At 42.4% G+C, this 20,422-nt stretch overlaps 1 protein-coding gene across 3 annotated transcripts in view; it reads right to left on the reverse strand.

Moving 5' to 3' along the window:
* The window catches only part of SLC41A3 (solute carrier family 41 member 3), a 254,232-nt gene that overhangs the window by 79,634 nt on the left and 154,176 nt on the right, over nt 1–20,422 (reverse strand). For all 3 annotated transcript variants that reach the window (XM_085624417.1, XM_085624418.1, XM_085624419.1), the window contains one exon: nt 6,103–6,249. In XM_085624417.1, coding sequence (XP_085480543.1) covers nt 6,103–6,249 — 147 coding nt within the window. The remainder of the gene's footprint in view (nt 1–6,102; nt 6,250–20,422) is intronic.

Below are 20,422 nucleotides of genomic sequence, written 5' to 3' on the forward strand. Positions count from 1 at the left end.
CATCGCAATCTGCCGCGGAGACAATCTCCTTGCCCACACAGAGTAGACAACCATGCAACCAGTGACTGGCACTACTCACGCCCAAGCCCGGGCGCGGTGGAGACAGGAAAGCGAAAGTGAAAGTGAAAGTGAAAACACCTTCCTTCCGACGACTCGCCCCTCGCACGGCCGCTGTTGTTCAATTAGTGCACGGGCACTGTGCCAACGCAAGTCCCGGGCACCTTTCGGGGAGTAGGCCACAAACTTCCAGGCAGTACAACTTCGGTCTCCGGTGGGCGATTTCGATCCGGACAGCGGCTCTCGCCTCAGCAACGGCTCCCCTCCAATATTCCGGGCGTCGAAAGCAGGATAGTAGACAGGATAGCTGCCGGAGGGAGCGAGGGTCTCGGGAGCTCTAGGCTCACGCGGCCATCTTGATCACGCGCTAAGCTCCTCCCCCCAGATGTGCCTTCTTAAGAAGATGGTGTAGAATGTGCTGCTGCTGTACTGGATTATTAATGCTACTATGGGGTGTTTTAGCTTTATTAGTTACATTTAGAGTTTCAATAGGTACATTTGAAATAAATACTGAGAATGAGACAAATGTAGAGAAGAGTTCGCAAAAAGTAGTTCCAGCTAGAATTAGTAATACTTACATGCATAAAGATAGGTCAATTAATGATTTTTTTAGTAATGTTTTTTCAAAGTTGCTATACGAATATGTGAAAACAATGGAAGTTAGGGATTGCTATGTTTGTATGCAATTACCTGCATCCGTTTCAGAGGGTGTTACTTATCACCATTTACCAGCTACGTATGGAATTTCTTGTAGTGTATTAAGTAGTGTTTTTTATCTGTTAGGGAAAATAGATTATAAGATGTCTAACAAAGATAGTATTTTTGGGCACTTGCCAATGAACAAAGAGCTGAATCCAGCTAAAGAAGCTAACATTTTTGGTGAGATTTTTATTGAGAAAGAAGAATTAACATTAGATTACATTTTTAAGAATAATTTAACTTGTAGTTTGGAAGAAGAGGAGAAAGCTTTCCTGAACATGGTGGAGGAAAGGAGATTGAGTATGCATGAAAAGGTAGGGAAATATAAAGTGAGTGAGACAATTTGGGACATTGAGATGGGAAAAGAATTGAGAAATGGAGCTAGTCCAACTTTAGCTTTAGATGCACCACAGAAGGATAAGCTGTGCATTACAAGAGGGAAATCCCAATATGATACATATTTTGTTGGGACTAGTGAATGTCATGATACATACTTCATTGCAACAGGATGGGGTTTCAGAGGTGGAGAAGATACAATTTTTCCAGGAGTGTATTATGTTTGTGGGAACAAGGCTTATTACAAGTTGCCTGACCATTGGTATGGCACGTGTTATGTGGGCCTGGTTTTTCCAAAGATTTTTCATATAGATAGAATAGAAGATGTAGAACATATTAATTTACTAATGCGCTTCAAGAGGGAAACTTGGTCTGAAATAGTGGGTGACATTTTTGGAGCTTTAATTCCAGCAGTGGGAATTTCTTTAAATGCTTATGGGATTCGGAAACTGTCAACAGTGGTGGATCGCTTATCGACAAATACCGCTGGAGGGTTTCTTTTGGTGAATACGGAACTAATTGCCGTACGTGCCATGTCTATGCAAAATAGACTTGCTCTTGATATTCTATTGGCTAAGGAGGGTGGAGTTTGTGGAATGCTGAAAGTTCAACATTGTTGCACTTACATTCCAGACGAAAGCAAAGACCTGAAGGTTTATATAAAAAATATTACTGATTTGCATGAAGAATTAGTACCACTTGAAGCTGAAAGTATCTGGACTAAACTAGCTAATAAGGTGATAGCTGTTAAGAGTTTTATTGCAAAAATAGGTAGTACTATTATAGGTAAGATATTGTTTCCTTTAACTTGTATAATTGTTGCTTTATTGATATTGAGATTGGTGTGTTTGTGTTGTAAAAACAGGGGAGGGAAAAAGAAATTAATTAAAAGAAATAATGAAAAGAGAAATAAAAGGTTGAAAAGAGAACCACAAGAAATTGAATTAGAAGAATTAAGGGAGAGTGTCTACTTAGAAACAAAGAGGGATGATGAAAGGGTGTCTGGTGTGTAGTGTTGTGTAAGGAGGAAAAAGACATTTCCAATTTCTCCTAAAATGGGACTAAATTTCACAAAAATTTTTTTTGGGGTTATTTGGTGATAAAATCACCAAAGGGGGGATTGCTGGAGCAGGATTTTCTGATGAAAATCTATTGGGTTTTTAAGCTCTGGTTTGTCTATTTGTCATAATTAGATTACTAATTAATAATCACTAATTATTTGTTTTGTGTATATGTTTAAACTTACCAACGTACTAATGAGAAGAAAACCGACACGAGGGAATGCTTTTGTATTGCTATTTAATAAATGTGCATGTTTTATTAAATAAACGTTGCTGAGTGCTGTTTATTTTAAAGCACGAAACGCTTTTGAACTAATGCTTTCCTGTGTTGCAAAAGCTAGATAATTACATACACATAGTGGGGTTAACACTGTTTAATCATTATGCTGTGGTAACGTTGTTTTTGTCTCTTTTAATTAAGATGGTCCATTTTGGCCTAACCTAAAATGTCCGCTGTTTGCAGCCTGGCCTCGAGTGAAAGATTTGTGATGAGAGGGCCTTGCTGAATATGATTGAATCATCTGACCACAGTCTTCGCTTGGTTAAAACTTTCCGTGAGGACAGTAGCAGTGCTGGGCAAATCTCCAAGAACCAAGAAATGTTTGAGTAACCTTGGAGGACAAAGGAGCCATAAAGAATGAGCTGAATGGACTCTGAAGTCATCGTGTTTAGCACTGAGGAAATGTGGATGTTAAAGGATACAATTTTTTAGTTCCTGTTCTGTCTTTTTATTTTTGTGATTTTTTCCTGAGCGGAGATTTTTCCAAATGTAGCGATGCTACATCCTTTCCTGCTCGCTCTGCTCAGCGGTTCGGCGGACGTGTAGAACATTTAATGTTTCTTTAATATTGCAAGTTTCATTATAAATATTGTTAGCCTAGAGAGGGTGGGAGGCCACTTTGCCATTTTCTTCCCAAACCTGCGTTGGTGAGGATCGATGCTGTGAGGACGGTGACTCGGGAGATTTCTACTGAGAGACTTGTCCTGATGACCCATTCTGACATTTAGCTAGAATAGGTAATTATGAGAAAATGATTTATTCTGATTAATTTCTTTTGACTAATTTTAGATAAAGAATCATAATTTTAAATACGGTGTTGGTGATTATTTCTTGTCGATTATTGAGTACTCTATTTGATTATTGTTGTATAGATTGTTTAGATTATGACAATTACAATAACTAGGTCTTATCGACCTCAGTGTAGATGTGGGGTGTTTAGGAGTTTTCTTTCCACAGGTTCAGTGCTGGTGGAGTATTTGAGTGTATGTTAGTGAAATGGGCCCTAGTGTATGGTGAGTGTATGTGCGTGTAACTGTGAAATTACTCTATCCGTGGAAGTAGGGAGATTTTGTACACCCCAATCTGCATCAATTTCACTGAAACCTGGAATGTATTCAAGAATGAATGCATATTTATTGGTTAAAAGAATGTGGAAATATACCAGTTTCAGCATCATTATTTTCACAAAACCCAAAATAAATATGGATAAATAGAGATCAAATTAGCAAAAAATAAATATGGCTAAATACAGACCGCAATGTCAAAAAAATAAATACCATAAAACCGGGAGACCCTAATAATACAGCCACTGTTGTGATCTCCAGGGTCAAGGCCATTCCATGCGCATCTGCGCACCATGAAAATATCTTTAGCATTGAAAAATGGGAACCCTTTATGCCGTACTAACCAGTCCAATGTTTTGTTATACAGCACCTCATAACCTTCAGACTGGTCCTTGCTCAAAGGAGGAACCCCAACGAGTACAGCCACGTATGGACACGCTGCAGGCGGTAAATTAACTACAATTTTGTTTGGCACCAACTCATGCCCTGTGTGTCCCTTAACCAACTTTGAAGTCTGAGAAGTCATGCTAGAGTGCCCCAAACCTGTAGCTGCCACAGCGCTAGCGCAGGTATCTTGTTGGGTAGCCCTAACTGGCCTGCTCTACTGATGGATTTGGCTAACATGCTCCTCACGTGGAGGATTCCTGATTGGTGCTGCACCCATATTTGGCTCAGTACTAAATACCAAGACAGGAGCATCCCTGTTAAAATAACTTGCTCTTACGCATCCTGGGACAGCTGGATGACGGGCGTTATCTTTACAAGCAGGGGCTGATGAACAAGAACACTCCAGGGCCAAAGCTAATTTGGTTTCCAGGGCCTACAAGCGTAAGAACAGGGCAGAAAGTTCTACCATAAGCCAGGTCTTAAGCTGCTCAAAAAAGCCTTCCAAATGGAGAGACTGGCTATCGTTAGCCCCGAGCTGAGAATCCCCCCCCCCCCCCCCACACCCCTTCGAAGGAGGAACACAATGGTGGAAGACGGAGCCATGACTCATCGGTCAGAAGGGAAATTGACCGAGGAACCGAGCCGAAGATAGTGTCATCACAGTACTGCTTACGAGTACCCCATTTAGACTTTCTTAGTGAAGCTGCTGCTTTTGAAGACGAGAGGCTTGGCGACTTCAAATAATTCGGACTTAATAAGGACACACATGGTGAGATGCCAGGTGCCCTTGCAACTGAGGCAGATGAACAAGCCAGCAAAAGAGGACTTGACTGAGTCCCACACTGCAGTTTTGATCGCCACCAATGCCAGCGCTTACAGACAACCTCCTCTCAGAGAGCACAATCTTACCACTAACAATGCTAATAGCTCGCTCCAACATACATTCAATAAAAGTAATTTTAGCAAGTGGAGTAGTATCAGAACAGGGACCAATGGCTTTCTTTTTCCCCATGATCGTTAAATCAATCAACAGTAGGCAAATGGCATAAATGCAGTGCTTTCCGATGGCAAACAATCAACAAGGTCGCAAAAGTGGACTCCGCAAACAATGGTGATATGCAGAATAAAGGACACCATAAAAACTGTACCATCTGTTACCTTCTGGTGAGACAAGCCAAGAGACCAGGCCCAACCCAGCCTCTTTTGGTCGATGACTGCCGAAGATGCACCAGCCCTTAGCCCACGCGTGTCCTGCACAGTGGTGAAGTCAGGAGCACTAGAAGCGCTCATTGTAGGGTAGCCCGCCCCCTTGGGAGAGACTCGGAGTTTGCAGCTCCGAGCGCTTGGGAGCCTGGTAGTTGGAGTCTCCATGCAGCAATCACCTCAAAGTCCTCCGGCGCATACTTTCAATTAAACCATTCATTGAGAATTGTTTTACTCACCTCTCATTTTGGAAGAAGGGTCCGCCAAGGGTGTATTCTAGTGCCACTCTTGTTTATTTTATACATAAATTACTTCAAAACGTTATTTGGCTGAGAAAGGTGTTGATGTTCACAATTTCTGTGGTAAACCTATGCCCGTTCTGCTTTACGCGGACGATGCAGTACATTTGAGCATACTCCCACTCCCTGGTAAACTTGGTGATTGATTTTACTCAGATTATGACCAACCTTGTGGGCTGGGTTGATCTAACTTTGTTCTACACTGCTCGTTGCTTGCTTTGCCTTCCGTTAGGCCAATACAGTAATTCAGATGTTCTTCTTTGCCCCTGTGATGGAGTTTGTTGCTGATCATTGTTACACTTTAAACTGTTTGTAAATATTAGGCAATTTTTACCAAACACTTTTTTTTACCTTTTATTTGAATTACTGCAATAGTTGTAGGGTTGCTTTGTGCTTTTTACAAATGTTAAATGATGAGGCAACATATTTTTTTGTTGGTACCTTCTTGAAATCAGCCATTTATCACCATAACTAAACGTTCTTTTAAATTAATATCTTCTTCTCACAGAATTATATTGCAAAGTGTATATTTTTGAGTTTTATTTTTTACATTCGAAATAAAGTTTTTGATTGATTGATTACTCACCTCTGAAAGACAGATCCATTTTTTTATTTGTGATATTCCTGTACTGAAAACAAACCTTACAATGATAAGTTACATTTACAATAGCAGTGTTCTTTTACAAACATTTGTAAATCAAATACTATTACAGTACCTATGTATTTAAAAAGGGTGCTGCTGATTCCTGCCAGCAGCGAAAGGGTTATCAGGTCTCCAAGGCTTGCTGCAATGGGAGTAGCTACATTATCCGGGTTTATTCCCACTTTCCTGGATGCAATGATTACCCCAATCATTACCAGACCTACAAATGCAAGGTGAAAAAGAGTAGGTCTCAGCTGATAGTATTTACAATGCAGGCAATTCTTATAATTCTCAGACAGATAATTTATAATAATGACATCAGCAAGTATTAGCAATGATCAACCTATAAACTATATTCTCCATAGGCCAATAGCAATAATGACTACTCTAGCATTATTAGCATCAATGAAAAGTTACTTACTAGTAACGCTTGATCACCATCATAGAATCTTTACTCATCAGCAGAGTATCTCCACTTATGTTTTTAAAGAGTAAGGAATATGCTACTTACCAGTATGCATCTGTTCTTGGCATGTAGAGCTGCAGATCTACACACTTTTGCATAGATCACCATCTGGTGTTGGGCCCGGATGTTTGCAGTTTGTTTTTCCTCTTGGAAAGTCTTTGGAAGTCACGAGGTCGGTGACTCCTCCTGTGGATCGTATTGCGCATGGGCTTCGGCTCCATCCTCGGATTGTTTTTCGCCAGCAGGGAAAGATGGAGCGTACTAATAACAGTGAAGAAACCCATGTGTGTTGCATCTAAATAAGATAGACTGGAACAGATACAGGTAGGCGGGTGGGCGTGTGTAGATCTGCAGCTCTACATGCCAAGAACAGATGCATACTGGTAAGTAACATATTCTGTTCGAGGCATATGAGCTGCAGATTACACACTTTTGCATAGACTATATAGCAGTTCCCAACCTTAGCGGCGACCACCGGTATCTGTTGCAGTGGTTTGAAATAGTGTTTTTAGTACAGCCTGGCCCACACTAGCTTGTTGCTTGGTTTGCACATCTGCACAGTAGTATTTAGTGAAAGTGTGCGGTGTTGACCATGTAGCTGCTCTGCAGATATCATCTAATGGGATGTTCCCTAGAAAAGCCATAGAAGCCCCTATCTTTCGTGTAGAATGGGCTTTAGGGGGAACGGATAGCGTTTGTTTTGCTTTGTGGTAGCAAATCTGGATGCATTTTCCAATCCACCTAGCAATCCCTGATTTTGAGATGGGGTTGCCCTTGTGTGGTGGAGAGAAAGGTTGTGTTCTTTGGATATAGTAAAGTAAGGCTCGTTTGACATCTAGCGTGTGTAGAGCCCTTTCTGCAACAGTCTGAGGTTGCGAGAAAAATACCGGTAATTCTACAGATTGGTTTAGGTGAAAAGGGGAAATGACTTTAGGTAGGAATTTTGGGTTGGTACGGAGAACAACCTTGTTCTGGTGCATTTGAAGAAAAGGTTCTTGTATGGTAAGTGCTTGTATCTCACTGACCCTTCTAAGGGAAGTGATGGCTACAAGGAAAGCTGTTTTCCATGTGAGAGATTGCAGTTCGCATTTATGCAAAGGTTCGAAGGGCGGCCCCATTAGCCTTGTGAGAACGATATTTAAGTTTCACACAAGTGAGGGTGGTACTCTGGGGGGAATTATTCTTTTTAGGCCTTCCATGAAGGCTTTAATGGCAGGTACTCTGAAAAGTGATAGGTGCTGCCTGTTTTGTAGGTAAGCTGCAATTGCTGCGAGGTGCAGCCGAATGGAGGTATATGCTAGATTACACCTTTGTAGGTGGAGTAAGTAGCATATGATGTGTTGTATAGACACGTCTAGAGGATTGATTGTGTTGTTATGGCTATAAATAACAAATCTTTTCCACTTGGCAGCGTAGCAGGCTCTAGTGGTAGGGCGTCTAGCTTCTCTGATGACGTTCATACAGTCAGGGGGAAGGTTTAGGTATCCGAATTCTAGGATTTCAGGAGCCAGATCGCAAGGTTGAGCTGAGCTGGGTCCGGGTGCCTGATCTCTCCATGGTTCTGGGTTAGGAGGCATGGTGAGAGGTGTAGCTTTTGGTGTGGTACTACCGAGACTTCCAACAGCGTGGTGTACCATGGTTGTCTGGCCCATGTTGGAGCTACTAGGATCAGCGTGAGGGAACGCTGTTGTAGCTTTCGCACCACTAATGGAATTAGTGGGAGGTGGAAAAGCGTACGCAAATTTGCCTGACCAGTTCATCCATATCGCATTTCCTTTGGACAATGGGTGTGGGTATCTGGCGGCGAAGCTTGGGCATTTTTTGTTTTCGTGGGTGGCGAATAGGTCTATTTGTGGATGCCCCCACGTTTGAAAGAAAGGGTGAAGAACCTGCGGGTGAAGTTCCCACTTGTGGATCTGTTGCGTCTGTCTGCTGAGCAGATCTGCCATGGTGTTTTGGACTCCTGGGACATGTTGGGCTAGGAGAAAGATTTTGTGTGGAATTGCCCATCTCCATATGCTCTGTGCTAGTTGAGAGAGCTGTGGAGAGTGTGTGCTGCCTTGTTTTTGAATGTAATACATGGCCGTCATGTTGTCTGTGCGAATGAGGACTGCCTTGCCTGAAATCTGTGCCTGAAAAGATTTTAGGGCTAGAGAGATTGCTAGTAACTCCAGATGGTTGATATGGAGTAACTTTTGTTGCGGCGTCCATGTGCCCTGCACTGTGAGGTGTAAGAGATGAGCTCCCCAGCCGGAGAGCGATGCGTCTGTAGTTAGTATTATTTGTGGAATCGGGTCCAGGAACGGTCGACCTTTGGAAAGGTTTGTGGTGTTCCACCACTGCAGAAAGCGATGGGTGCGACCGTCTACCAACACCAGATCTGTCAGTTGCCCCTGGGCCTGGTTCCATTGGCGCGCTAAGCACTCTTGGAGTGGACGCATCTGGAGTCTTGCGTGGGGCACTATGAAAATGCAAGAGGCCATCATCCCTATTAGTTGCATAAACACTCTTGCTGGAAGGGAGTGTTGAAGTATGAATCTTTGTCGCAAAGCCTGAATGCTTGCAATCCTGACAGTATTGGGGTAGGCTATGGCTTTTGAGGTGTCTATGGTAGCACCGAGGTATTGTTTTATGTGGGATGGTGTTAGTTGGGACTTTTGGTGGTTCACCGTGAAGCCTAGTTGGTGAAGTAGTTGGATTGTAGTGGCGGTGTGGTGTACAGATTGGTTGTAGGACGTGGCTTTTATCAGCCAGTCGTCCAAGTATGGGAAGACGTGAATGTGCTGTCTTCTGAGGTGTGCCGCCACTACCGGTAGGCACTTGGTGAATACTCGTGGTGCTGTTGTGACTCCGAATGGGAGCACCTTGAACTGGTAGTGTTGCCCGTCCACTACAAATCTGAGGTATTTTCTGTGAGCATGGTGTACTGGAATGTGGAAGTATGCGTCTTTCAAGTCCAGTGTGGTGAGGAAGTCGTTCTGGGAGAGGAGCGGAAGCACCTGCTGAAGCGTTACCATGTGAAAATGGTCTGAATGTATGTATGTGTTTAGGGGCCGGAGATCTAGAATAGGTCGTAGAGTCTCGTCCCTTTTTGGTATTAGAAAATATAGGGAGTAGACCCCTAAATTTGGCTGATTGACAGGAACTTGTTCTATTGCATGTTTTTGTAGGAGGGAGATTACCTCCTGTTTTAGTAACGTGGAATGTTCTTGTGACATTGGGCGTTGCCTGGGTGGAATGTTTGGGGGGGTAGATGTTAATTCCAGGCAGTATCCTGACCGAATAATTTGGGTCACCCACTTGTCTGAGGTGATGGTCTCCCAGACATGAAGGAAATTTTGAAGTCTGCCCCCGACCGGAGTGGGATGGTCTGGAGGGAGCGGGGGGAAGTCATTGGGTAGGCGGTGTGGCAGAGCGGGCGGTATTTGTTTTGCCTCTGCCTTTATTATTATTTCCTATATAGCCGCCTCTTTGATAAACCCTTGTGAAGGTGGACTGAGTGGGGGATTTGTAGGAAGTGGACGCGCTATCTGAGGAGTAGCCTCTAGATGTACTCCGAAAGGAAGAGCGGCGAAAGGAGCGCCTAGGAGGGTGTGACTGCAGGGCTCCCATGGACTTCGCCGTATCGGTGTCCTTCTTCATTTTTTCGAGGGCCTCATCTACCTTTGGGCCGAATAGGTGGTCTTGGTCAAAGGGATGATTCAGGATGGAGGCTTGTACCTCTGGTTTAAAACCTGATATTCTTAGCCAAGCATGGCGACGGAGGAGGACGCTAGTATTAATGGCCCTGGAGGCTGTGTCTGCTGCATCTAAGGCACAGCGTATAGAGGTGTTAGTTATTGTCTTACCCTATTGAATTAATTCATTGGCCCTAGTTTTGTATCTTTCAGGGAGGTGGTGCATTATGGTTTCTAATTCATCATAATGTGCCCTATCGTATCTGGCCAATAGCGCTTGGGTGTTGGCGATACGCCATATATTGGCTGCCTGTGACGCAGTGCGCTTTCCTGACGCGTCCAGTAGCTTTGACTCTTTGTCAGGTGGTGGTGCTTCGCCTGATGCCTGGGAATTTGACCTTTTTCGTGCAGTGGAAACCACTAGGGAATCTAGTGGCGCTGGTCCTTTGATATAGGCAGGATCTGTGGGGGCAGCTTTGTACTTTTTCTCTATGCGTGGGTTAATGACCCTGGCCCTGACTGGGTCCTTAAAAACCTCTGGCGCATGTTTTACCACCCCCTTGAGCATAGGTAGTATGGAGGTAGACCTATGTGTGGTATCAAATGTGTCGAGGAGGAAATCCTCCTCCACTGGGTCAGTGTGTAACTCTACCCCATGATAATGTGCCGCCCTTTGAAGTAGGTGGTGGAAACCTAATGAGTCTTCTGGTGGAGATGGCCTGGAAGGGTAAAGGTCATCTTGTGGGACGTCGGGAATATCTGGGTTATTGTAGTCGTCCCATGGGTCTGGGGATCCTGTAGGGGTGGGGTCTTGGGGCACCTCCCCTGTATCGTGATATGGGTCCCCCTGATCATCATCGTCTGGAGACGGGGTCGGAGAGCGATGAGGTGGGGGTGGAGAAGGCGGACGGGGCGGAGGTGGAGAGGGTGGAGGAGGTGGGGAAGGTATTCTGAAAGGGGAGGTAGCAGAGTCCTTCCTCTTTGGAGGTGGAGGCGGAACCGGTTTGTCCAAATGTCTCTTTTTGGAAGAGAGTGCCAAATGTCCAGTTTTTGGATCCCTGGAGAGAGTTTTTTGTAAGGGATCCGGTGTAAATAGTTCCTGTGACAGTGTTTGGTCCGTCGGCGCCGAAGTCTTTGGGGCTGATGAATTTTTTGGCTCGTCCGTGCCAGTTTGCTTAGCACTGGGCTTGGGAACCTCCGATTTCTTGGTCGGCGCCGAGTTGGGCTTCGGCTTGGAAGTGTCGGTGCCGAGGGCCTTATGGGGTTTGGTCGGTACCGAAGATGGCGTCGGTACGGAAGCGCTGGGTTTCGACCCCGAGGACTTCGGTGCGGAGCTCGGTGTCGAGGTAGAGGCCGGTTTCTTTTTCGGTGCCGAAGTGTGTTTCTCGGCACCGCTGGCAGGCTTGCTCGAGCCCGAGCCGCCGGAAGGCTTATTTGGCTTTTTCACCGGGCCCGAAGGTGGGGTGTGTGAAGCAGTGTCTCTGGTCTTGCCTAGGTCCGGAGGCGAAGGCGTGACCGAAGACTTTTTGGGTGTTGGCGCGGGTGTGGGGGGGGGTATATTACTCACGACCCTCTGCGCCGGAGTGATGTCCTCCACATCTGAGTCGTCGGCCTCGGAAGCACTGACGAGGTCCTCTTCGGTGCGCTGCTGTCCCGGATCTTCGATGTCGTCTCCGAAGATATCGACTGGAACGGAGGTCAAGGAGTGTGCCATGTTTCGTCTGGCTCTTCGGTCCCGAATAGTCTTTTTCGATCTGAAAGACTTACAGGCCAGACAGTCTCGAGCCTTGTGTTCAGGGGAGAGGCAGATGTTGCACACCTCATGAAGATCGGTGTGGGGAAATTTGGACCCACATCGAGGGCACTTCTTGAATGGAGTTCTTTCCATCAGCAGGGACCGGAGCTTGGGTAGGCCTGAAGGCCGCCGTCGACGAGTGGAACCGAAGATTTGTCGATGAGAAGGTGCGTTTATTGAGGAGATCGCCATTGAAACAATACCGCGATGTGAGGTGAGAATTCCGCTTCGATCATCGAACTGGAAATGTTCGGAACCAGAGCGCGAAGATTACATCCGATGGCGGAAAAAAACAATCTGAGGATGGAGCCGAAGCCCATGCGCAATACGATCCAAAGGAGGAGTCACCGACCTCGTGACTTCCAAAGACTTTCCAAGAGGAAAAACAAACTGCAAACATCCGGGCCCAACACCAGATGGCGATCTATGCAAAAGTGTGTAATCTGCAGCTCATATGCCTCGAACATTATCTTAAACAGATGTCTAATTAAAAGTATTTTTTCACTTTCCCTTATTCAATGATAATTTATAAGTTAACCTTACAAAATACAAGGCTCTTTTTAGTTATGTCTTTTAACTGGACGAAAACACCCCTTTTGATGGATTTTGTACTGTCACTTTGAGGTAAAGAGCTGACTAGGTTATCAAGAGTTCATAGAAGGGGCAGATAGGCCATTCATCATAGGCTGTCAGAAAAAGTACAGTCTGAATAACTAATCACTATTTGCCTTACCATTCTCCTGACTTTACTCAGGAAGCAGATGGGTTGCTTCCCATGATGGAGAAGTAAGACTCCAAATTAAGTAGTTCTTCCATCTTCTTCATGGGATCTTCACTCATATTACATCAGGAGAATGCATAAAAAAGTGAGAAAGAATGCTTCACCAAATTGGTTCCACAGACAGGCTTCTGATATATTACTTCTAGTTCTTGTGTCAGGATTCTAGAGTTAGAATACAAGCAAGCACTGGCTGCTTGTTCTCCTATGGATGGGTCTAAGTATGTTAGTGATACTAAAAACTAAGCACCAGACTATGGACTGTCTAGTAGTCAAACCTGTGTAAAATGGACGTAGCAAACAAAGAGTTTCTTGGACTTTCTAATCTACTAATTAGGCACCGTGGGTGAAAAATACATGAGATTTATAGGGAAGACTGATATGACTTTAGAAGAAAGGAGGTGACAATTTAAATAAAGTAGATGTGTAGTGCCTGCACTCCTGTTTATTCAGTAAGAATCTGTACTTCAGGGGTATATAAGTCGGTTATAACAATTGTCTGCGTGCTGTCATGTGTAAGGGTTTCAGCCCTAACCCTATCTGTATATCTGAACATAAAGAGGTGTGGAGTGATCCATACCTACATGACGCACAGCAATCGCACTCAAAAGAGTTTTCACAAAAGTAATTTTTCTTTTTACTCAATCATTATTGATAAAATAACATCAATCTTTAGTTTTCAAAATAAAACACATGAGTTAAACACGTATTTCTTAAACATACGTAATAAGTGAAGCGTAATTCATGGTTGAAACATTTCATAAACAGATACAATTCATTAAACAATGTAATTTCTTAAACTTAAAAATACATCGAATTTTTAACATCCATCCCAATGCATTTCGGGTTGTTAGCCCTTCTTCAGGGGATTCAGTTCGTGTACTTCAATAAACAGTTCCACGTTTCTAACACTACAAAAGATTGAAACAATAATACTTAGTTCACATATGCGTTATTAGGATTTGCACTCTTAACCGAAAATGTGTAAAGCCCGGTGTTTTAATAAAAGAAAACGTGTGCCTGTAGAAAAAATATATAGTGTGTCGATAGTCAAGTCAACGCAACCTTTAAGGTCCTAAGTGCGGAGAACAACCGAGAGAGGAGAACAGACCCCATATCGAATTGCCCTCATGGTAAACACCACAAGTGTTTGTTTGTCGTACTCACGATCAAGGGTCCAATGAGGTTTCTGTAAACCGTTATCAAAGAGCAACCTTCGACTGTTGAAAAGGTGGGGGAATCTTATTAGTACGTGAACGACTGTGAGTGAACAATAACTATCAAGGGAAAGTAATGAAAGCTTACCCTTCCGTGAGGTGAATATAATCCTATCCGGGTGTCTGTAAGGATAAGGAAAGCTACATTAAGTACGGTGCATGTCCAGATTCTACAGACAAAGCGTGGACCAACATGTAAAGGATGAACATACCTACATTCACTTACAAGGGAACCCTATCAAAGCTTTACAGGATATACTAAGTTCCTTGTTACAAAAAGCCTGTGATAATGCTGTGATCTCTGAAAACACCAGAAGATTCTTATCAGTTCCCACTCCAAAGACACCGCATATTTATATGCTCCCTAAAATTCACAAGAATTTGGAGAACCCACCCTTTCGACCTATTGTTGCAGGGTGTGGATCTATCCACGAACCAATTGGACAATTTTTAGACTACCATTTACAACCACTGGTACAATCATGGATTACCTATGTAAAAGACACCACGGACTGTCTTTTAAAATTGAGAACACTAAATCATCTTTTGAATGAAGACTTTCTATTGTGCACAATAGATGTGGTAGCACTTTATACTTCAATACCTCATAATGAGGGACTAGAAGCCATTGAATGGCGACTTCTAGATTCTCCCGTAGAACGGGATTTGAGCGTGTTTCTACTTGAACTCTTACATTTTTCGCTGTATCACAGCTACTTTCTTTGGCAAGATGAACACTATTTACAAAGGACAGGAACATCGATGGGATTTCCCGGAGCACCTGCTTACGCGAATACTTTCATGGCGCACTTTGAATCTCTTCACATTCTTCAAAATCCGTTATGGCAACAACACACAATATTATTCCTTAGATACATCGACGACATTCTGTGCCTCTGGAAGGGACCACAACAAGCTCTTGAAACCTGCATTCAGCAGTTAAATCTCTGCAACCCCAGAATACAATTCACATATGACATACAATCCGAGAAAATACATTGCTTGGATATAGAAATTCGCAAGACCCAGGAAGGTATACAAACCTCAGTCTATAGAAAACCAACGGATGTTAACAATGCATTGCACTTCTCTAGCGGACATCCATTCTCTTTGAAAAAACACCTACCGATTTCACAATTCATCAGAATAAAGAGGATCACGTCAAATGAAGCAGAAAGCACACAATTGATCAACGAACAAAAAGAACGGTACAAAGAAAGAGGATACCCAGACGATATTCTGAATGAATCTGAGAGAAAAATTCGCAATAAAAAAAGAGAAGACCTATTACTTCCAACAGAGAAAACCACATCACAACGTGAAGTATGCGTCTTAAGATACTCCACCCAGGCACCTCACTTCAAGAAAATAATCAACAAACACTGGGAACTTGTCACAACAGAACCTGACTTTATAAATTTGTTTCAAGGCCCGCCGATATTCGCACACACAAGGTCGAATAACCTAAGAGAAATCCTGAAATTCAAACCGACTAACCTACAACTCAAACATAAAGGAATGCAAAAATGCCACAATTGTGGCCAGTGTGGAAATGTAATGGTGGGACAGACTTTCAACCACCCTCAGACAGGAGAAAAAATTTCGTTACAACACTCATCTGACTGTAACACAGAAACTGTCATATACGCGATAAGATGTCCATGCGGACTCGTGTATGTAGGTAGAACATCGAGAAAAATAAAAACGAGGATCATAGAACACAAGAGTACAATTCGCAACAAGAATTTGAAATCCTGTCTGGCTACACATTGGATAAACACAGCACACACTATACCCCAACTACGTTTCACCATTTTAGAGAAAATCAGCACCACATCTTGCATTGACATTCACAATACACTAGCAAGAAAAGAAACATTCTGGATTAAAAAACTAGGTACTCTGACCCCGGGGGGGCTTAATGATCATATTGAATTTTCCTGCTTCTTATGATTCATGTTAGATCTTGCTCTCCAGGTTCTCTCAGTAGACGCACGCTCTCCCCGCAATTACACAATTCTGTAGAGGTTTTGTAAAGGATTTGCACTCGTTTCACACACTAGATGGGTTCACACAGACATATTATTTCGTTTCATTACTTTTTTTCTAAGGACACTTATGTGCAGATATCTTTTGACTCAGTAGACAGATACTGACTAAGTCATTTGGAGCATGTCCGGAAACCAGTACACAATTCAATTTTTGACTTCTCATCTGACAAGGAACACTGTAATCCTCAGTGTCCAATGTCTCTATCTGGGACTCAATAAAGTTTTACAATGCACGTCATCTATAAAAACAGCCCCTTCACGTTTCACAATGACGACGCGTTGCTGTTACGTACGCATCGAGATTCCCACGTTTCGCGCTCTTTGACCTTTGACCGGTAAGCCACTTCCGCTGTATTTTGGTTAACCGACCGACTTTGTGTCGGACATGCACCGTACTTAATGTAGCTTTCCTTATCCTTACAGACACCCGGATAGGATTATATTCACCTCACGGAAGGGTAAGCTTTCATTACTTTCCCTTGATAGTTATTGTTCACTCACAGTCGTTCACGTACTAATAAGATTCCCCCACCTTTTCAACAGTCGAAGGTTGCTCTTTGATAACGGTTTACAGAAACCTCATTGGACCCTTGATCGTGAGTACGAAAAACAAACACTTGTGGTGTTTACCATGAGGGCAATTCGATATGGGGTCTGTTCTCCTCTCTCGGTTGTTCTCCGCACTTAGGACCTTAAAGGTTGCGTTGACTTGACTATCGACACACTATATATTTTTTCTACAGGCACACGTTTTCTTTTATTAAAACACCGGGCTTTCAGCTCTTGCACACATTTTCGGTTAAGAGTGCAAATCCTAATAACGCATATGTGAACTAAGTATTATTGTTTCAATCTTTTGTAGTGTTAGAAACGTGGAACTGTTTATTGAAGTACACGAACTGAATCCCCTGAAGAAGGGCTAACAACCCGAAATGCATTGGGATGGATGTTAAAAATTCGATGTATTTTTAAGTTTAAGAAATTACATTGTTTAATGAATTGTATCTGTTTATGAAATGTTTCAACCATGAATTACGCTTCACTTATTACGTATGTTTAAGAAATACGTGTTTAACTCATGTGTTTTATTTTGAAAACTAAAGATTGATGTTATTTTATCAATAATGGTTGAGTAAAAAGAAAAATTACTTTTGTGAAAACTCTTTTGAGTGCGATTGCTGTGCGTCATGTAGGTATGGATCACTCCACACCTCTTTATGTTCAATTTAAATAAAGTACCAGATTGTGAGAAACACAGAATGAGGCTCCTAATAAAACAGGGACGCTAGCTCAGTCATTCTTTTGACCAAACTGGTGGTCACTAAGAATGTTACTTTCCTGGACAGTTAGATGTAAGCATAAGTTTGCAGTGGGGATCTATCCATTTTGCAATACATTTTCAGGCATTCCATAAAATCCTGCATCAATGGAATGGATCTGAGATGATATCAGTGATGTCATCAATGATGTCATTGAACATGTCATGAGTGATGCATTCTCTGAGGTCATAAGGAGAGCATGGTGGTGGCACACGTTCTAGTCAGCTCAGTAAATTATAACAGGTAAATGTCAGTGTTTTTGGATTAACTGACATTTTCACCTAACTATAACATCACTTTAACCTTTGTATTTTCATTGAATTTTTAAAGTTTTTTTTTTTATTTAAAGCACGATATTATTACCATTTGAAATTATAACATCACATTAACCTTTGTTTTTTTCAGTGAATTTCACCCCGTCCCCAGCGGGCGCCCAACCCCCACCGTGCACCGCCATCAGGCGTGCGGGGCGTGGGGTTGGGCGCCGGGCCAGCCCTGCAGCCAGGCCATGTTTTCACCCCACAACAGGCGTCCACCCCCTGCCACGTACGGTCGTAGTCCAGGCCCCATGACCAAGCTGCCGCGAGACCCCCCTGCCCCCCAACCACATATTTGAATTTTTTTTAAATTCTTTTTCCCAGTATAGGCGGATTGTACCCAAAAAATATATGATATTTGTATTTTGGGCCTGGGGGTGTCCCTCTGGGAACTATCCCAAAGAGCCAGTGGGTGAGACCCTGCCCCCTTATATGGTATTGTTTTAAACATTTTCAAGACATGTGCCGTGTCCCAGAGCCCTGTAATGGAAGCTGCAGCATTTCTTCTGATGCTGTGGCCCGTCATTTAGACAGCAAAATTACCGATGAAAGAAAAAGCATGCTCAGCCAATCACAATGCTTTACTTTTGTTAATGTGTGGTTCTACAGGCCTCCTGAGCACCCACTGTCACTCTAGCTATGTTTACACCAAATCACAAAAAGCACACTTTCTGGGTTAGGATCTAGCTATCTGCCAACTTTGGTGTAATTCTATTTCAGCTGGTTTATTTGTATCAATGTCTAATTTTCTCTATGAAATTGCATGGGTAAATTACATTTGAGGATCCCCCTTTTTCTTGGCCCCCGCTTCACGGATCACCCCAAAACGTTCCAGGATTAGCAGAGGTGGATGAACTTTTTTTGTGAAATTTCATTAAGATTTGTCAAGCGGAGCTTAAGTCATCAGCAAAACAAAAAACGCCCTCTTCCTAACATAAGCCATGTGTGGCACCTACGAGGGGAATGGTGCAGAGCCTGACGCCCTCATCATGACCTGCTAATTACCTAATAAGTTCTATGACATCACTGATAGCATCACTGCAACATCTTAAATGACATACTTGATAACAACACTGCATGGCTGTCGCGAGTTATAGTTACTTTTACGGCATGAATTATAGTAACTTGAAATAACTATAACTGGTAAATTTCAGTGGTTTTGTTAGTTTAAAATGGTATATTTTAGCTGATATTTTCACCTATCCGAACTAAAATGTCCCGTTAACCTTTATTCTTTTCAGTGAATTTCGAAAGTTTTTTTAAATGTAAAGTAAGATATTATTGTAATTCCTAACTATAACGCCACTTTAACCTTTTTTTTCAGTGTTGATAGAAAGAGAGGGAGAGAGAATACATAACGAGCAAGTGTAATATGAGCTTATATTGCCAACGAGGGGTTCTACTAAAATGTATAAACCATGAGGCCAAAAGGCGAGAAGGCAATATAGAGCCATATTATATTTAAGCGTCATCCATTTAGTATTCCTTGTTTGTCTCAGTCTGCAGATATGCCTGGCAATGTTTTCAGAAATGTGTGTTTTTGTTGGGGATAATGTGCTAATGTTTAAAATGTGTTTTATGGAACTGTGTGTACTATTATAAGTCACATTTTAAATGTAAAGCAAATTGTGAGGACATTAAAAACATGTATTCTAATGTGTTGAATATTGACACTATACAGTAGGTTTACTAAGACATACATAAAGAAAGAAAGTAAATTGCAAAGTAGGGCTGTAACCTTTTGGTGACAGGGTTCTGCATTTACAATGTTTATTTTTGACACACTAGGGAGGATTCAATGTTGTATGCTTGCATCAAGGATGGACCTGCAATGGTAAGCTTGTCAGGTGTGCTGTAGCAGTATTGTCAATATGAAAACTTTTTTGCCAGCACTGAAAGAAAAACAGACAGACAAAATACTGCAAATGAATACAGCTCTGTGAATTATGGGAAATAATTCATAGTTAGGCCTCTTTTCTAGAAAAATATGAATATGGAAACACACTCTCAATAGATACATAGATAGATAGATAGATAGATAGATAGATAGATAGATAGATAGATAGATAGATAGATAGATAGATAGATAGATAGATAGATAGATAGATAGATAGATAGATAGATAGATAGATAGATAGATAGATAGATAGATGGGACTCATATTGTACAATGCTTGTATTAACATTGAAGGTTGTGTGCTGGAATCAATGGGATTTTCATTATTTACCAGGATATGAGGGTTTAGGAACACTTGTAAACCCGATCAACAAAGTCTCATAGAGGTTCTGAGAAAGGAGTCTGACTTTCAGAAAGGATAGACATTAGGACATCAGAAAGGCAGTGCCCCACTTTAGAGGAGTAAAACAGCACTGAGCATGCATAATTGTTTCAGGTGCTCCTGTGTCCCAAAAGCTATATGATATTACTCACACCATAGGAGCATATTCCAAAAAGGAATCAAAATGTGGATCTTTTCCTTCTGCATAACATATTAAAAAAGATTGTTTGTTCTCATACCTCAAAGAAGGAAAGAGAAAAGTCAGATACAGGGTACCATTGTAATGAAGGTTAGCAATACAAATCTCCCAATATCTTCTAAATGGATCTGGTAAGTTTGTGTATAGTGAGTGTTTCTGAATACATGCAATCCATTTTTTAAACATGAATTCTGTCTCACATTGCTGTAAAAATCCCCTTATGCATTTGTATGACTCTGGTAAAGCTGGGCTGTTATACATCAAAATGTGTATTTGTTAGAAAGTGGGTTTCTGGT

The sequence above is a fragment of the Triturus cristatus genome, chromosome 9, assembly GCF_964204655.1.
Source record: "Triturus cristatus chromosome 9, aTriCri1.1, whole genome shotgun sequence".
NCBI classification, from domain to species: Eukaryota; Metazoa; Chordata; class Amphibia; order Caudata; family Salamandridae; genus Triturus; species Triturus cristatus.